The 16,344-nt window shown below is 40.7% G+C and overlaps 1 protein-coding gene across 4 annotated transcripts; it reads right to left on the bottom strand.

Moving 5' to 3' along the window:
- Positions 1-5,244: 5,244 nt before the first annotated feature.
- MRPL30 (mitochondrial ribosomal protein L30) lies at positions 5,245-16,305 on the bottom strand. Of its 4 annotated transcripts, none has more exons than XM_070474842.1 (7): positions 16,148-16,304; positions 14,913-15,084; positions 10,900-10,977; positions 9,266-9,346; positions 5,852-5,998; positions 5,545-5,618; positions 5,245-5,466 (listed from the first exon to the last, which is right to left on the bottom strand). In XM_070474842.1, exons 3-7 carry the CDS (start codon positions 10,948-10,950, stop codon positions 5,334-5,336), a joined length of 486 nt encoding a protein of 161 aa, XP_070330943.1. In that variant the 5' UTR covers positions 10,951-10,977; positions 14,913-15,084; positions 16,148-16,304; the 3' UTR covers positions 5,245-5,333. The 4 variants fall into 4 exon arrangements, with proteins under 4 accessions (XP_070330943.1, XP_020758245.2, XP_020758246.2 ...); XM_020902586.2 differs by having other exon boundaries at positions 16,173-16,304; XM_020902587.2 differs by lacking the exon at positions 14,913-15,084 and having other exon boundaries at positions 16,148-16,305.
- Positions 16,306-16,344: the final 39 nt, after the last annotated feature.

Below are 16,344 nucleotides of genomic sequence, written 5' to 3'. Positions count from 1 at the left end.
TATCCATTCAGCCAGTCTTTGTATTTTGGTTGGGGCATTCAACCCATTTACATTTAAGCTAATTATTGATAAGTATGATCCTGTTGCTATTTACTTTGTTGTTTTGGATTCAAGTTTATACATCCTTTCTGTGTTTCCTGTCTAGGGAAGATCCTTTAGCATTTGTTGGAAAGCTGTTTTGGTGGTGCTGAATTCTCTCAGCTTTTGCTGGTCTGTAAAGCTTTTGATTTCTCCTTCATATTTGAATGAGATCCTTGCTGGGTACAGTAATCTGGGTTGTAGGTTTTTCTCTTTCATCATTTTAAGTATGTCCTTTCTGGCCTGAAGAGTTTCTATTGAAAGATCAGCTGTTATCCTTATGGGAATCCCTGTGTGTTATTTGTTGTTTTTCCCTTGCTGCTTTTAATATTTTTTCTTTGTGTTTGATCTTTGTTGATTTGATTAATATGTGTCTTGGGGTGTTTCGCCTTGGGTTTATCCTGTTTGGGATTCTCTGGGTTTTTTGGACTTGGGTGACTATTTCCTTCCCCATTTTAGGGAAGTTTTCAACTATTATCTCAAGTATTTTCTCATGGTCTTTCTTTTTGTCTGCTTCTTCTGGGACTCCTCTGATTCGAATGCTGGGGCATTTACCATTGTCCCAGAGGTCTCTGAGGTTGTCCTCATTTCTTTTAATTCATTTTTCCTGTCTCATTTATTTCTACCATTCTATCTCCTACCTCACTTGGCCTATCTTTTGCCTCCATTATTCTACTGTTGGTTCCCTCCAGAGTGTTTTTTATCTCATTTATTGCATTATTCATTATATATTGACTCTTTTTTATTTCTTCTAGGTCCTTGTTAAACATTTCTTGAATCTTCTCAATCCTTGTCTCCAGGCTATTTATCTGTAACTCCATTTTGTTTTCAAGCTTTTGGATCATTTTCACTATCATTATTTGGAATTCTTTATCAGGTAGATTCCCTATCTCTTCCTCTTCTGTTTGGTTTGGTGGGCATTTATCCTGTTCCTTTACCTGCTGGGTGTTTCTCTGCCTTTTCATCTTGTTTATATCGCTGTGTTTGGGGTGGCCTCTCTGTATTCTGGCAGTTTGTGGTTCCTCTTTATTGCGGAGGTTCCTTGCTACGGGTGGGGTTGGACGGGTGGCTTGTCAAGGTTTCCTGGTTAGGGAAGCTTGTGTCGGTGTTCTGGTGGATGGAGCTGGATCTCTCCTCTCTGGAGTGCAATGAAGTGTCCAGTAGTGAGTTTTGAGATGTCAGTGGGTTTGGTGTGGCTTTGGGCAGCCTGTATATTGAAGCTCAGGGCTATGTTCCTGCGTTGCTGGAGAATCTGCGTGGTATGTCTTGCTCTGGAACTTGTTGGCCCTTGGGTGGTGCTTGGTTTCAGTGTAGGTATGGAGGCTTTTGATGAGCTCCTATCGATTAATGTTCTCTGGAGTCAGGAGTTCTCTGGTGGTCTCAGGATTTGGACTTAAGCCTCCTGCCTCTGGTTTTCAGTCTTATTCTTACAGTAGCCTCAAGACTTCTCCATCTATACAGCACTGATGATAAAACATCTAGGTTAATGATGAAAAGTTTCTCCACAGTGAGGCACAACCGGAGAGGTTCACAGAGTTACATGGAGAAGAAAAGAGGGAGGAGGGAGATAGAGGTGACCAGGAGAAGAGGGGGAATCAAAAGGGGAGAGAGGAAGCTAGCCAGTAATCACTTCCCTATGTGCTCTCCACAGTCTGGATCCCTCGGAGATGTTCACAGAGTTACACAGAGAAGAGAAGAGGGAGGAAGGAGACAGAGGTGGTCAGGAGGATAAAAGGGGGAATCAAAAGGAGAGAGACAGATCCAGCCTGTGATCAGTTCCCTAGGTGTTCTCCACAGCCTGGAACACACAGAGAGATTCACAGAGTTGGGTAGAGAAGAGCAGGGGGAGGGAGAAGATAGAGGCGACCTGGTGAAGAAAAAGGAGTCAAAAGGGGGAGAGAGGAATCAAGCCAGTAATCTCACTCCCAAGTAAAAATGGGTACTGAAGAATGGGTTCTTAAAGGTAAAAGATTGAAAACAAATACCAAAAACTAAAGATTAAAAATCTAGAGTAGAGGTTAGATTCTCAAAAATACAATATTAAAAAAATAAAAGTCACAAAAATTATTTATATATATATATATATACACACACATATATGAAGTTTGCTTTAAAAATAGGGTCCTTTTTTTTTTGCAAGAATAGTAGGTTATAAAAATGAAAATTAAAAGAGTAATACAGGACTAATTTTTTTAACTTTAAAAATGATAATAGTGAAAATATATCTAGGACTTTCTCTGGAGCTGTTGCAGACAGTGTGGGGTCAGTTCATTTTCAGGTAGTTCCTTGGGCCGGCTTATACTTCTCAAGGTCTATAGGCCCCTTCCTATGTAGTTGGTGCTAACTACAGGGTTTTAATCTATTGCACCTGTCACTCCCAAAGCGGTTCCCTCTGTTTATTTTAGCTTCTTCTGTTTGGTGGTCTCTTCAGTGTCTAATTTCTGCCCTGACACAAAGGGGCGGTGATGGTCACATTTTTAGACTCACGTGTTCAGTCGTGCTGTGGGGAGGGAGGGACACTGCGAACAAATACCCCTGGTGTGTGTGGGGAGTGCGTGCACTGCTTCAGCCACACTGGGTTTGCCCCCGCTCACGGCGTGTGTGCCCTCCCAGGCTACACTGCTCAGGCTCTAGGTTGCTCTCCTGGCAACTGTCAGGCGGGCCCTGGGTTGCATGCACTTTCCAGGTCTAAGTCGCTCAGGTTCAGGTTCTTGGGTACTCCACAAAGGCACAGACTCGGTTGGGCCTGCGTTTTGTGCCCTTCCCAGGTCCAAGCAGTTCTCGTGACCAGGTGCTTGGCGAGTGCAGTCGCTCCCAGTTGGAGGCTGCATCTTATCATCTCCCCCATCCCAGCTGCTCGGTTTTCTGGGTGCACAATGGGCGTGCCTTCTCAGATGTGCCATGTGTCTCTTCTGGGGAGCTGATCTCTGGCTGCGACCCTCCCGGCAGATGTCGACCATCCAGAATCCCAAGAAGTCTTGGTTAGCAACGAAGCCTGCTTGCAGTTTGGTAGAGGATGCCTCTCTGGGGCCGCGATTGCCCCCTTCTGGCTCTGGCTGTCCCGCCTGCCTGTCTCCGGCGGGGGATGGGCCGGTCCACAGCCAGCTAGCTCTGCTCAGTCCTTTGTTCTGTGAGCAGGCCTGGCGGTGTCTTAGGTTAGGGCTTTGCGCGGGATAGCTATCCCACAGTCTGGGCTGCTATCTCAAGTTAGTTCCCTCAGATTGGCCTTGGAACATTCAGGCTGATCCTTACCCTAAGCAATGCAGCCCGCGCTTCCCTGTCCCTCCCCTGCTTGCTAGTGGCGGATGCGAGCGTTTGGGCCGCTGCTCCACTGGGCTGCTGCTCCACATGTAATCTGTGGGTTTTAATTATTTATTTATTTGCTTTTTTTTTTTCCTCCCAGTTATGTTGCCCTCTGAAATCCCAAGGCTCACCACAGACCCGCTGGTGAGAGTGTTTCCTGATGTTTGGAAACTTTTTTTAAGACTCCCTTCCCGGACGGATCTCTGTCCCTACCTCTTTTGTCTCTCTTTTTATCTTTTACATTTTGTCCTACCTCCTTTCAAAGACAATGGGCTGCCTCTCTGGGTGCCTGATGTCCTCTGCCAGCATTCAGAAGTGATTTTGTGGAATTTGCTCAGCGTTCAAATGTTATTTTGATGAATTTGTGCGGGAGAAAGTGGTCTCCCCAACCTATTCCTCTGCCATCTTAGGACCACCCCCTCAGACAATTTCATTTCTAAACATCCAAATGAACATTTAGATATTTTCCTTTAGTCAGGCACAGCTAAGGTTAAAATAACTTACCCAAACTTTATTAGACTCTTTGGGTAGAAATTAACCAATGGTCCTCTCCCCGTGTTAAGCAGTATTAGCCCAGTAAAAGATGGGAAAACATCAGCAGGGGCAACTTTCATATCCACACCTGGCCTCAAGCTAACTCCAGCATGGACAGCTTCTGTTGCGGCCAACAGGTATCTCTCCAGTTAGAACCAGCTCTGTGAAGTTAGTATCCTGCTTTATATCCTCTCCAGGCTGTATATGTACCAGATGTTCAGTAATTGTGGAACTGAAGCTGTCACTGCCTTGAAGCTTATTAATTCATGACATGTGGCTTCACTTTAGGCAGCACTTCTGCTTAATGCCCGGACTTTGACAGGACAGACACTGGGACCACAGGCAGCGAGTATGCCAATGTTACTGCTGCCTGAGCCAGGTTTTAGGAGAGTTGAAGGCAGGAAAATAAAGGGCAACTAGAATTTCGAGTCTTCAGCATCATCTTTAGTTATCAGCTGCCATAAGATCTCCCAGTACTGAACCTCTCCTAAAATTCTTACTTCTCCCCACCCCTACAAGTATCTGAAATAGAAACAAAGGAAAGAAAATAATTTTCCCTAAAGGATTTTTCCCTTCTCATTCTTCTTTTAAATAGTAAACCTCAACTGTTGGCAGAGGTTTCTAGGAATTCAAGGAATATCAATAAAGTTTAGGCCAAATGTGATTTATAACTAGAAAACAGATATACTATTGGGTGTTAAAGGATAGAATGAAGCCAAGTCCACATATGTACTTACAGACACGACAGCAAACAGCAATCGGTCAAGCTATACCTGGTGTCTAATGCCTCTGGCTGAATCTCTGTTCTCAGGCAGAGCAGACTAAGCTCCCTTAGGGCAGGAACCACATCTGGTCAGCTCTGGATTTCCCCAACACATAACACACTCTTCACTCAAAAGGCCACTTATAGGCTCTGTAACAACCTAGAGGGATGGGATTGGGAGGGAGGTTCTAGAGGAAGGGGACATATGTATACCTATGGTTGATTCATGTTGATGTTTGGCAGAAACCAACACAATACCGTAAAGCAACTATCCTTCAATTAAAAAAAATTTTTTTAAAGGGCCACTCATAGAGTATGCTGAATCCAAGTAAGAAAAGCATTTTTAAAAAAAGTTAATGATGATTGCTAAGGTGTCACCTGAACCCATGTGTTTAAACACTGCTATTCCTACCCATTTTCCAGTTACACTACAGGGGGGTAGTAGGGGGGAAGGGGAGATAAACTACTGAGGGTGGGGTGGGGAGGGAATTAAACCAATTAATAGCACTAAAACCTCCAAGTCTACACCAAGGAAGAATCACACCATGTTTAGCCAGTGAAAAGGATTAGAATTTTTTAAATATTTTAATGAGAACACTTTCTCACCATCTTTATAGAAATGACTTCCACTTTCTACTCTGAAGCTGCTGGGCCGTCAGCACTTCTTCGCTGCCTGGTCCGTGGGGCTCAGGAGCCACCCCACGACCAGCTCGCCAGTGCTCCTCAGGCACGTGTTGGACATGTCCTCCTCTGTTGGGAGACCCTGGGGCAGCTTCAGGGGCTTGATTCTGTGACATGAGAGGACGCTGTTAGTGTTACACCAGGTAACACGTTTTAAGAAACTGCTAGAATAACAAATAACAAACCTTATCAAATGTTTAACCACTTTCAGTTTTGCATTCACTGAAGGGATATTCTTGTGAACTTGAGGAGTGTGTGCCTACAAACAAAGGAAACAACATTAGGAATCAATTTCAACAGTGCAGATGGTCCCACGTTTCAGCAAGAGGTTAAGGTGAAGTCTCCTTCTATCTAAATCAAATTTTCTAATACATTACATGAAATAATACGTTTAAACAAAAGAAATATTAAATAAGTAGATTAAAAGTTTTAAAGGTGGAAAATTTACAGCAAATTTAAACAACACTAAAGATGACTAAAATAGGTACATACTTTTTGTAACCCAAGCATCTTTATTATATCTTTCTCCCAATATGGACGTCTTTTTGTACTTTTTATTCTGGTAACAATATGCAGTTTATGAGGTTGCTGTGGATCCCCACCGTATTTTTCATGATCTTCAGGTGAAGGCCGAAAAACCTAGAGAGAAAAACTATAAATGATAAATTTTCAACACAGCTTCAGTGTACCCCCCTTTCTCTTAAAAAAAAAAAAACCTTCAAACAACTATATAATAATTTCATATCTAATCACTCTACAATTCTCATCCTCAAATCGAACATTTCTACCAGTCTGACTACTCAGATAGATGAAGTCAAAGGAGTTCATGCACTAAGAAAAACATCACACAGCCAGGGATTTTCTTTTGTTTTGATAAAGAAAAAAGCAGGAAGAACCAGGTGACAAATGCCAGGACAAGGCACTGCACTATACCGGCTAGGCCTTGAACTGCATCCCCTACCCCATTCAAGTAGGGGATAAATATAAACTTACAGTAACACATGAGTATTATTAAAAAGAAGTATGTACTGGGCTACATCCCCAAATAAGGATATATGTATAACACTATTTGTAATACTGAAACATTTAAAGGCCATATCCATATTCCTCAAGAGAATAGCTAAAAAATTAGGATTATTGCATAGTCATAGTTATTACATTCTAAATAAAACTATTAATGATATTAACTAAATTAGACATGACACAAATAAATTCTGCTGTATTCTACTGGATTTAATGCTGCTATCAAAATGAATAAGGCTTACCATTTACCATTTTTGTAGGTACTAATTTTGAAGAATGGTCACAATATACTCTTGAGCAAAAATAACTAAATTTCCACACCACAAAAAAACAAATTTCTACATCACTATGTGTAGTAGGATTCTGTATTTGCTTCATCTGTACCATGATGAGTGTGTACATATGATGTATTCTATAAATATCAATTCTAAGAATATGACCATAAATTCTAAACATGATTCTAACAATTCTACACATATGTGTGTGTGTTAGTCACTCAGTCGTGTCTAACTCTTTGCAACCCCATGGACTATAGCCTACCAGGCTCCTCTGTCCATGGAATTCTCCTGGCAAGAACACTGGAGTGAGCTGGGGATCTTCCTGACCCAAGGATCAAATCCAGGTCTCCTGCATTGCAGACAGATTCTTTACCATTGAGCCACGAGGGAACCCATATATGCGTGTGTATACATCTACACACACACACACACACACACACACACACACACAACCTTAAATGTAGAAAGTTCCCAAAAACATTAGGTTGAGAGTCAGACCTCTGGGGAAACAGACTGAGGAAGGACAAAAAAAAAAAAGATGTTACTTTAATCACAAATAATATTATTTAATCATTAATTACTCCACAGAGGGATCAGGTTACATTGCTAATGATGAGAGCAGCTAGAGAAGTAATATAGCCAAGATGATGCACATCTTTAAAAATATGTAAAAGAGAAGTACATGGAGGCCGTGGGCAGTGGTTGTCTCCAAACGGGTGGGATGAAGGGTATTTTTCTAGAGATTTTGAAGAAACATAGGGTGAGAAGAATGGTGGCATACAGAGGATGGGGTAGGTGCACCAAAGAAAAGGAAAGACGACTTAAAGAAATGGTGTGAGGAGCATGAAATATTTAGGAAAAGTCAGTGGTTCCATGTGAATAAGGTAGGAAAAAAAACATGAAAAGCAATGCAGGCGGAGGAGTTAAACTAAGCTCAACTATGCTGAGTCTTTAGAAATTTCCAGAAGGCATATAAAGCTATTGGAGGTTTGAAACAATATGACATTTCAAAGATAGATTCGGAAAGAAAAACTCTTTCAAAAGAACTGGAGGTGGAGACTGATACAAAAAAAAACTCAGGAAGGTCTTAGGGACATGGTTTGAGGGTCTGAATTACAGCAGCTGTAACAGAAAAGGACTGATCTGGGGACTTTGGCCAGTAAAATAGATGGATTTGTGGTGGGTGAGGGAGCAGACGGGGTTGAGATTGACTCAGAGGTTTTCAGTCTGGGAAATCAGACAGAGGATCAACTGACATTACTAATACAGGACAAGTACATTCTTTCAGTTTGGTTATTTGGAGGGAAAGTAAGACAATGAGTTCAATTTTGGATAACTTGAAATACCTATGGGTTATCCAAGCAGCAAGGTTTAGAAATTATTTGAGAAAACAGGAATAAGTCTGGAAGACAGGCAACGAGCTACAGATGCACACTTCAGAGTCATTTCTATGAGGCTGGAAAGTTTTCAAACTCACTACAGCTGGCGATCAAAATCACCGCCTTCCACATTTTAAACAAATGTTAACATCTGTATCTATCCTTTTCTTACAGAAGTTTAGAATCTAAGAAACATGGAAAGATATGACAATGTAGTTGCAGACCATGACTTGGAAAAAAGACTTCTGATAAAGGAACATCAAGCATGTTAAAGGTATCAAAATAATCGATGGTAATACTATTTCAGCTCTTAAAAAATCAGTAGAGAATGGTGGTTGCCAGAGACTGGGGGAAGAAGGTATGAGGAGTTACTGTTTAATGGGAACAGAGTTGTTCCAATTTTGTAAGATAAAGAGTTCTGGAGACGGACGGTTCTGAAGGTCACACGATAATATGAAAGTACTTAACATCACTGAGTGAAAGTGTTAGTCATTCAGTTGTGTCCAACTCTTTGCGACCTCCTAGACCATAGCTCACCAGGCTCCTCTGTCCATGGAATTCTCCAAGAAAGAATACTAAAGCGGGTTGCCATCCCTTCTCTAGGGGATCTTCCCCACCCAGGGATTGAACCAGGGTCTCCTGCATTGCAGGTAGATTCTTTACCATCTGAGCCACCAGTGAAATGCATAATATCACTGAAGTGTACACTTAAAAAAAAAACAGTTACGATACTAAAGTTTATTTATACCTTATGCATTTTACCACAATACTGAAAAGTTGGAGAAAACAAAAGAAAAATCTATTGAGGGCTTAGCCAGTGTTTTTTGAAAGAATGATAGGTACACACAAGTTTAGCAGAGAAGATCCAAATTAGCAACAGTTGATAGAGAGTAAAAACCAAGAGCCACAGGGACAGAATGAGCAGGAAGAAGACAGTTTTCTCAGGACAACAGTGCTATGAAAACACAAAATATTAAGGGAAAAAACCATAATCAGGAATAAACAGGTTCTGAGATGATAAAAAATCCACTACTTAAAAGGCCAGTAGCACAATTTTATTTTTAATAATTATTTACCTAAATCACACTATGTTTAAAACTCTACCCTTCTACCTATATCGACAAATAATTTAACGTGAAAGTTTCTGATATTGCAAAAACCAGTACCTTTCAAAATACAACATGTTTTTAAAAAATAGTAACAGGAAAATAAAACCTTGTTCTTACTTCATCTGGAATTCTTGACCTCGTAAATTTGTGACGAATCCAATCTGTACAAATAAGAGGCTCCACACCTTTTGTTGCCGTCTAAAATATGACATAAAACATTTGTTTTTTAGCACTCTATCTAGTACAGAAATCCAAACCTACTATTTTTAGGTGATGAAAGTCCATTCTTTTTGTTCTTGTGTTACTCGCTCAGTCTTATCTGACGCTTTGCAGCCCCAAGGACCCTAGCTTGCCAGGTTCCTCTGTCCCTGGAATTCTTCAGGCAATAATACTGGAGTGGGTGGCCATTTCCTTTTCTAGGGTATCTTCCCAACCAAGGGATCAAACCTGGGTTTTCCTGCATTGCAGGCAGATTCTTTATTGTCTGGGCCACAAGGGAAGCCCTATTCTTACCTAACCTGTAATTATTAAACATTTATCTCAACCCCCTAGCTGAGTGAATATACATCTTATCTTACCACTAACATTAAACATTAATATAAACATTTAAACCAGTGATTGGCAATAATTTTCTGTAAAGGAGTAGACAATAAATATTTCCGGTTCTGGCTACATGGTTCCCAGAGCCAAGTCTCAGCTCTGCCACTGCAGGGCCAAAGCAGCCATCAACAATAATTAAATTGTTGTGGCTATGTTCTAATAACACTTTTTCAAAAACCGACGGTGGGCTGAACCTGGCCTGTAGGTTATAGTTAATCAATGCGCTCAAGACAACATACAGTAATTTATCCTTCAACAACACAATGCAAAAGAAAGTCAAAATGAGTTTCCAGTTTTCTTTCTAGCCCCAAAAGTGTCATGAACTCTGGGTTCCTGTCTCCTGTCCTCTTTCTACAAGCCTCCAGTAGTATTTCTCCCAGGCTGCTGAAGAAAAAGGATTCACTGCCAGTCCTTCATACCAGGAAACTCCTCTGGGTAGGCAGTAATCATTCCCTCTATGCCTTCCCGGGACAGCAGAGAGCACTGGGAGAATAAGCAGGAAGGAATGGGGACGGGGGCGGGGGGACAGGGGGGTGAGGTGGGCAGTGGGGGGAGGTGATGGACACAGGCTCTGATCCACCAGGAAATAATACTGACCACCCAGGATTAATCTGAGGCTAAGGTAAGAATCTCAAACATCTGACATTATCATCATCTAATTGGAGGTCCTACCTAGACTCTGGCCCTCATGAGTAGACTAGCTACACCACTGCAATTTCTAAAAGAAAGACTAGAAGGAAATACATGGAAGTACAAACATAAATGATCTCTGGGAAATTGTTTCTCTTCTTTCTACTTTTCTACATTTTTCTAATATTCTAAGATTGAAAATGCACTCTCTTTATAATTGAAAGGAAAAAAAAGTCTAAAAAGATTAAGGTGGACAAAGGGAAATCAACACTAGTCATTTTTTACCAGCATATTCTCCAGGAAAAGGTCTTTTGTGATTTCAATTCTTTAGGGATAAAACAGCAAAGAAACCAAATAAAATCAACTCTCAACATTAAAAAAAAAGAAAAAATATATATATGAAGAAACTTAAAAATTTAACTTGCCTGTATGTTTTGTTAATTAGAAAAGAGATAAAAAGTTCTTAAGGAATAGAAAAGCAAGACAACTGAAAAAGATAATTACTGAAAAGAAACACTTACTTGAAGTCTCCCTGGGGGCCTCTGAACTACTGCGCGCAAAATCCCTGCCATGGATGTGGTGGCTGCTCTCCTTAGAGGCTGTGAGAAGTAAAAAACAGACCTGTGGGTCACGTGTGTTTTGGAAACAGATAGCTCCCCCATTTCTGTAGTAACTTATTGTTTGCTGAGCAAATTGAAAAACTGGATGAAGTTTAACAGTACAATCTTGGTTGTTTTAATACAATAAGGACAAGAATTAAGTTATAATAAATGTTTTAGTCAGAGTTCAAGAAAACCATAGGCAGTAATTATACATTAACCATGTACCATTTTCACCAAAGAGTTAAACCCTAAGTTGATTTCAACAACAAAAATGGGTAGTGGAGGTTACTATCATTTAAAAAATCTTCAACAGGGAGAGCAGATAAAGAATGCTTTGTTGTAGTATCACAAAAAAAAAAGAGAGCTGGAAAGGACTGAAGACACCCCAACTCCTAATTGGAACTAATGACCTTCTTACTTCATTTATATGGAAAATGAATCCCAGAGAGTTCAGTCATTTTACCCAAGAGCATCCAGCTTTTAAGAGAGTATGTGGTCTGGAACCTAATTCTTTTATTACATTTTCATTAAATCCTAACACCCTTCTGTTAAGAACAGTAGGATGCTCTTTTTTGCTTATTTGCATTTTAAGCTATTCTTAACGAACATGCATTGCTTTTATAAAGTAAAAGTCATGTTTATTTAGACACAGAACAATTAGAGCCTACTATACTGACTTAAGGGCTTCCCTGGTGGCTCAAAGGGCAAAGAATCTGCCTGCAACGCAGGAGACCCAAGTTTGATCCCTGGGCTGGGAAGATACCCTGGAGAAGGAAATGGCTACCCACTCCAGTATTCTTGCCTGGAGAATTCCATGGATAGAGGAGCCTGGTGAGCTACAGTCCATGGGGTTGCAAACAGTCAGACATGACTGAGTGACTCTCTCTCTCTCACTCACACACACACACTGACTTAAACTGAATGTAGGAAGATTAAGTTCATGAACTACATGCATTAATATATTTTGGATACGTGACTTATTTCATATGTTTCAATTCCCCCCACCTCTAAGAACAGAAAGAAAATAATACCTATCTTGCAAATGAATTATTCTAAAAACATCTAAAACAGTACTTGGCATATCAGAAGCCCTTAATAGATGGTAACTTTTACTACTATAAGATCATTAAGTTATTACAGAGCTATAATAAGAATACCCTAACATGCCAAAATAAGGTAAGTGCTGTATTTCAATGTCTACCAGATTCTGGCTCACTCAAGCTCTGCAGGTCTTTCCTGTGGTGTGGAAAAAGCAATGAAGTTGGGGAATCAATGCAAGATGTCCCCCTAAAAGGGCCTGATTTCAGAAAAATTCTCAGCAACTGAACCAGTATTTCAAAATTCTGTATCAGTTTTAGAAGCGCTAACTACTATAATCTTAGTGCCCTAAAAGCAAAATTTTTGTTTTATTCATATTCTATATTCTTGGCATCCAGCACACTATCTGATAGACAGCAGGCACCGTGTTTGTTGATGAATGTCTGAATTAATTAATGGGTTACATCCATGGTCCATTCAACCAAGAATTCAGAAGTAAATCAATTTCATAACTGCCATTCAGATTTTATACTTCAAACATTACAATACAGCATAGCAATTTCTAGTTCAAATTATCCAGTTTGCTTGGCTGTCTGTTTAGATCCTTTGTATCAAGGCTCCTTCAGAAGAGATGCTTAATCCTCCAGCGCTCCAAAAACAATCTAAATTATTTTCCCTACCATACTTCTTCCTCCAAAGTTAAGCATTTTCTTAGGTACTAACAAAGATAGTAGGTACCTAAGCACAAAGCTAGGTACTAATCCAATTTATTTAACTTGGCTCTTTGTTAAATCTTTCTCTTATTTAGATTCCAAGCAAAGCCTCCTAATTGGCCTTCCTGCTTCTGTTCTAATTTCCCCAAAGTCTTTTCCCCATGGCATCTCACTAAATCTGAAATCAGGTAATATCAACACCTCTGCTCAAAACCTTCCAAAGACCCAGGTTTCTCATTGTTAGAGTAGGTGATTACACACAAGCCAGAGAGGAAGGGTAGAATATCTATGTCATCCCATGACACAGGATTAGTGGTGGAACTAACATTTAGCTTAATAAAGATATGATGGATATAGAAACAATTATAGATACATATATATACATGGGTTGGCCCTCTTAGCTGAGAGGACCTAAAAACAATGGCATCCCAATAGGAATGAGCACACCCAGTGCTAAGATCTTAGTTTCTAACAGCATTCTCTGATAAAAAGAACCAGGACTCCTTGGAGAAAAGGCTGATTCCACGGCTGTAGCAAGGAATATTTAAGAATATATAAAGGTAAGTCTGGAGCATCGTATAGTGCTAGAAAGGAACTACTCAAAAAGTCAAAAATGATGGGGGTATGTCAAAGGGACTAAAAGCCAACTGAAAGAGCTCCCAGCAGCTACAGCTGAAATAATATGAGCAACAAGATAAGTAATAAAGTATTGGCATAAAACCCAAAACATAAACTAACCATGAATCCATACTGATATAAACAGATGAATGATGAGAGAGGGAAAAAAAAAAAAATCTCTCTTACAGAAGGATTTCAAATAATTTATGTAGATACTCCCCTCTCAAAGAGGTGGAGAAAAGCTATCAACTCTGAAGCATGGAGTACACTTAAAGACTTTCTGCTCGAGTCAGGAAAGAAGTCGTGGGGGGCGGGGAGGAGGAAATAATGTTACACTAGAGAAATCTAACCAACACTACATCTTCAAAGTGATCAAGATTAACATCAACTGTGATAAAAGCCAAGCTGATAGCATCCACAGAATGACAGACTGAGAACAGCACTTCACCTCTATGTCTTCCTTCCAAAAACCCCTATCATCACTCTAACAGAAAAATATCAGACAAACTCCAGTTGAAGGACATTGTACAAAATACTTAACCAGTATTTCCTCAAATACCTGACCACCTCAAAACTGTCAAGGTCATCAAAACCAAGGTGAGTCTGAGAAACTGACAGTCAAGAGGAGCACTTGACAACTAAACATAATGTGGTATCTTGGATGGAATTTTGAAAAGAGTAAAAGGACATCAGGTAAAAACTAAAAAAATCTGAATGAAGTATGACCTTTAGTTAATAATGTATTAATATTGGCTTCTCAATTACAACAAATATACCACACTAATGTAAGATGTTAATAACAGGGGAAATTTTGTGTGGGTGGGGTATATAGGAAATATTAATATCTGCATAACTTTTCTGTAAATCTAAAATTACTCCAAAATTAAATTTTATTTATTACTAGACTGAAAACTTTCAACTTAACGCCTCTTCATTTCAGAGTGGCGGCCAGTCCTTAACCTTCCACCTTGAGGATTTCATCTCCAATTATTCTCTTGCTCAGTTGCTATACACACCCGCTGCAAGAAAGCCCTGTAACTTGCCAGGCAGGCATACTCCCCTGACTATTCCCTCTCCTGAATGTCCCTGATATCCACATAGTTAATTCTCTCACATCCTTCAATTTCTGGCTAAAATCTCATCTTCTCAATGAGGTCTACCCTGATTCCATTATTTAACATTTTGACCCAGAGGACAACAGTCAGCACTCCCAATGTCTTTTACTTTACTTGACTTTCTTTCCATAGCACTTAACATTTTCTAACATAATTTAATTACTTGTTAGGTTTGTGGTTCACCATCTGTTTCCACCCAATAGCATGTGAGTTCCACAAGGACAAAGATTTAAAAATTTTGTTTTGCTCCGTCTATTCACAGATATATTTCAAGCATCTACCTAAGCAGCATAGCCTTGTAGCAGCCACTCAATTTTTGCTGAATGAAGTTTTACTTCCAGACTTCAGAAGGTGTGACAGTCAAAAGTCATTAAGTTCTAATAAAGTAAAAGTTGTTCTTAATAATTAGGCACATAACTCTTGGACCTATCTTTCACTGTACAACTACCTTTCTCTCGCACAGATGAAAAGCCAGGAAAATAAATGCAGGGCTTCCCAGGTGGTGCAGAGGTAAAGAATCTGCCTGCCAATGCAGGAGAGGCAAGAGATGCGGGTCGATCCCTGGGTCAGGAAGATCCCTTGGAGTAACAGGAAATGGCAATTCACTCCAGTATTCTTGCCTGGAAAATCCAATGGACAGAGACTGGTGAGCAACAGTCCAAGAGTTGGACAAGACTGAGCACACACACACGAGAAGTATGATCCCACTTCCTTCCATTAAAAAGAGAGAGCGATGTCTGTGAAACTCTAGAAGCCTATCAGAGAAACGTTAGCATATCTGGGGAGAGAAGGGCAGGCTACCAGAACTATTTTCCCTAACTTCCACCCCTGGTATTGTCTGATAGGTTTGTTGCTGTTGTTCTTTTACAATGACTGTACATGTAACTGTTCTTAAAAAATGAAAACTAATTCCTTTTCTAAAGAGGCAAGACATCTGTTTAATAGTAAATGGGGATCGGGAAGGAACACAGAACGCAGAATTTCCCTTTGAACAAACTGACAACTCTGAGGGCAAGAAATGCCTCTTTTCTGAACTCTAGGCAGTCCTCCTAAGTGCCTCTTGGGAAAAAACAAAACAAAACAACGCTGAACAAGTAGCTTTGAGTAGGTGGCGATCAAAACACGGTTGCAAAATCACGACTTTTAGTAAAACGGTAATTTTTTTTTTTTTTGGCCGGGTCCCACAGCAAGCGGGATCATAAGTTTCTCCACCAGGGACAGAACCCATGCCTCCTCCAGTGCAAGCGCGGAGTCTTAACCACTGCACCGTCAGGGAAAACCCAAAAGGTAAAATAAGCTAACTCCGCGGGGTTTGCGTTCTAAAGTGCAACAATTTTTAAATTAGATAATTTTGTATCACCATTAACAATTCATTAGGCTGCCCCCCAGAAGAAAGCCCAAGTTACGAGTACAACAGAAGACAGAAATTCCCGCCAGACTGCCGGGCCGGGGACGCTCAGCCCTCGAGCTCCAGGAGGCGGGGCTCCTCAGGCCGCATCCCGGGATCCCTCAAACTGGGAGACGTGATCCAGCCGGAAAGCGGCTTTTCGGGAGACCAAGGGCCAACCCTGGACGCAAGCCCATTCAGCTTACTGTGACCCGTAAACCCAGAACTGAATAGACAAAATCAATCCTTATCTGCATAGGGTTCCCAGATATATGCTCCTAGCAAAAATGCAATACCTTCAGCCACTCACTCCCCACTCACCAGCAGTTGCTAGAAGTCTCTCAGCCTTAAGTTAACCACTGAGGAGAACAGGAGCCGAGGAAGGACCCGGAGTGCCACACTCAAACTCGGCCGTAACAGTGCGCACACAGCGCAGCACTTTAGTTCCGGCAGACTCCCGCCCACTCCGGGAGCAAAAAAGAGAGCGCAGATG

Source organism: Odocoileus virginianus, chromosome 2, assembly GCF_023699985.2.
Source record: "Odocoileus virginianus isolate 20LAN1187 ecotype Illinois chromosome 2, Ovbor_1.2, whole genome shotgun sequence".
Lineage (NCBI taxonomy): Eukaryota > Metazoa > Chordata > Mammalia > Artiodactyla > Cervidae > Odocoileus > Odocoileus virginianus.
The sequence above is the reverse complement of the archived record's forward strand: the minus strand, read 5'-3'. Positions and strand labels throughout refer to the sequence as shown.

Coding starts and splice junctions, on each gene's coding strand:
- MRPL30 (XM_020902587.2), bottom strand. CDS start 10,950: ATGGCAGGGATTTTGCGCGCAGTAGTTCAGAGGCCCCCAGGGAGACTT. Junction 5,999..9,265: donor GGTCAAGAATTCCAGATGAA/GTAAGAACAAGG, acceptor TTTTCTCTCTAG/GTTTTTCGGCCTTCACCTGA. Junction 5,619..5,851: donor AGATGCTTGGGTTACAAAAA/GTATGTACCTAT, acceptor CTTTGTTTGTAG/GCACACACTCCTCAAGTTCA.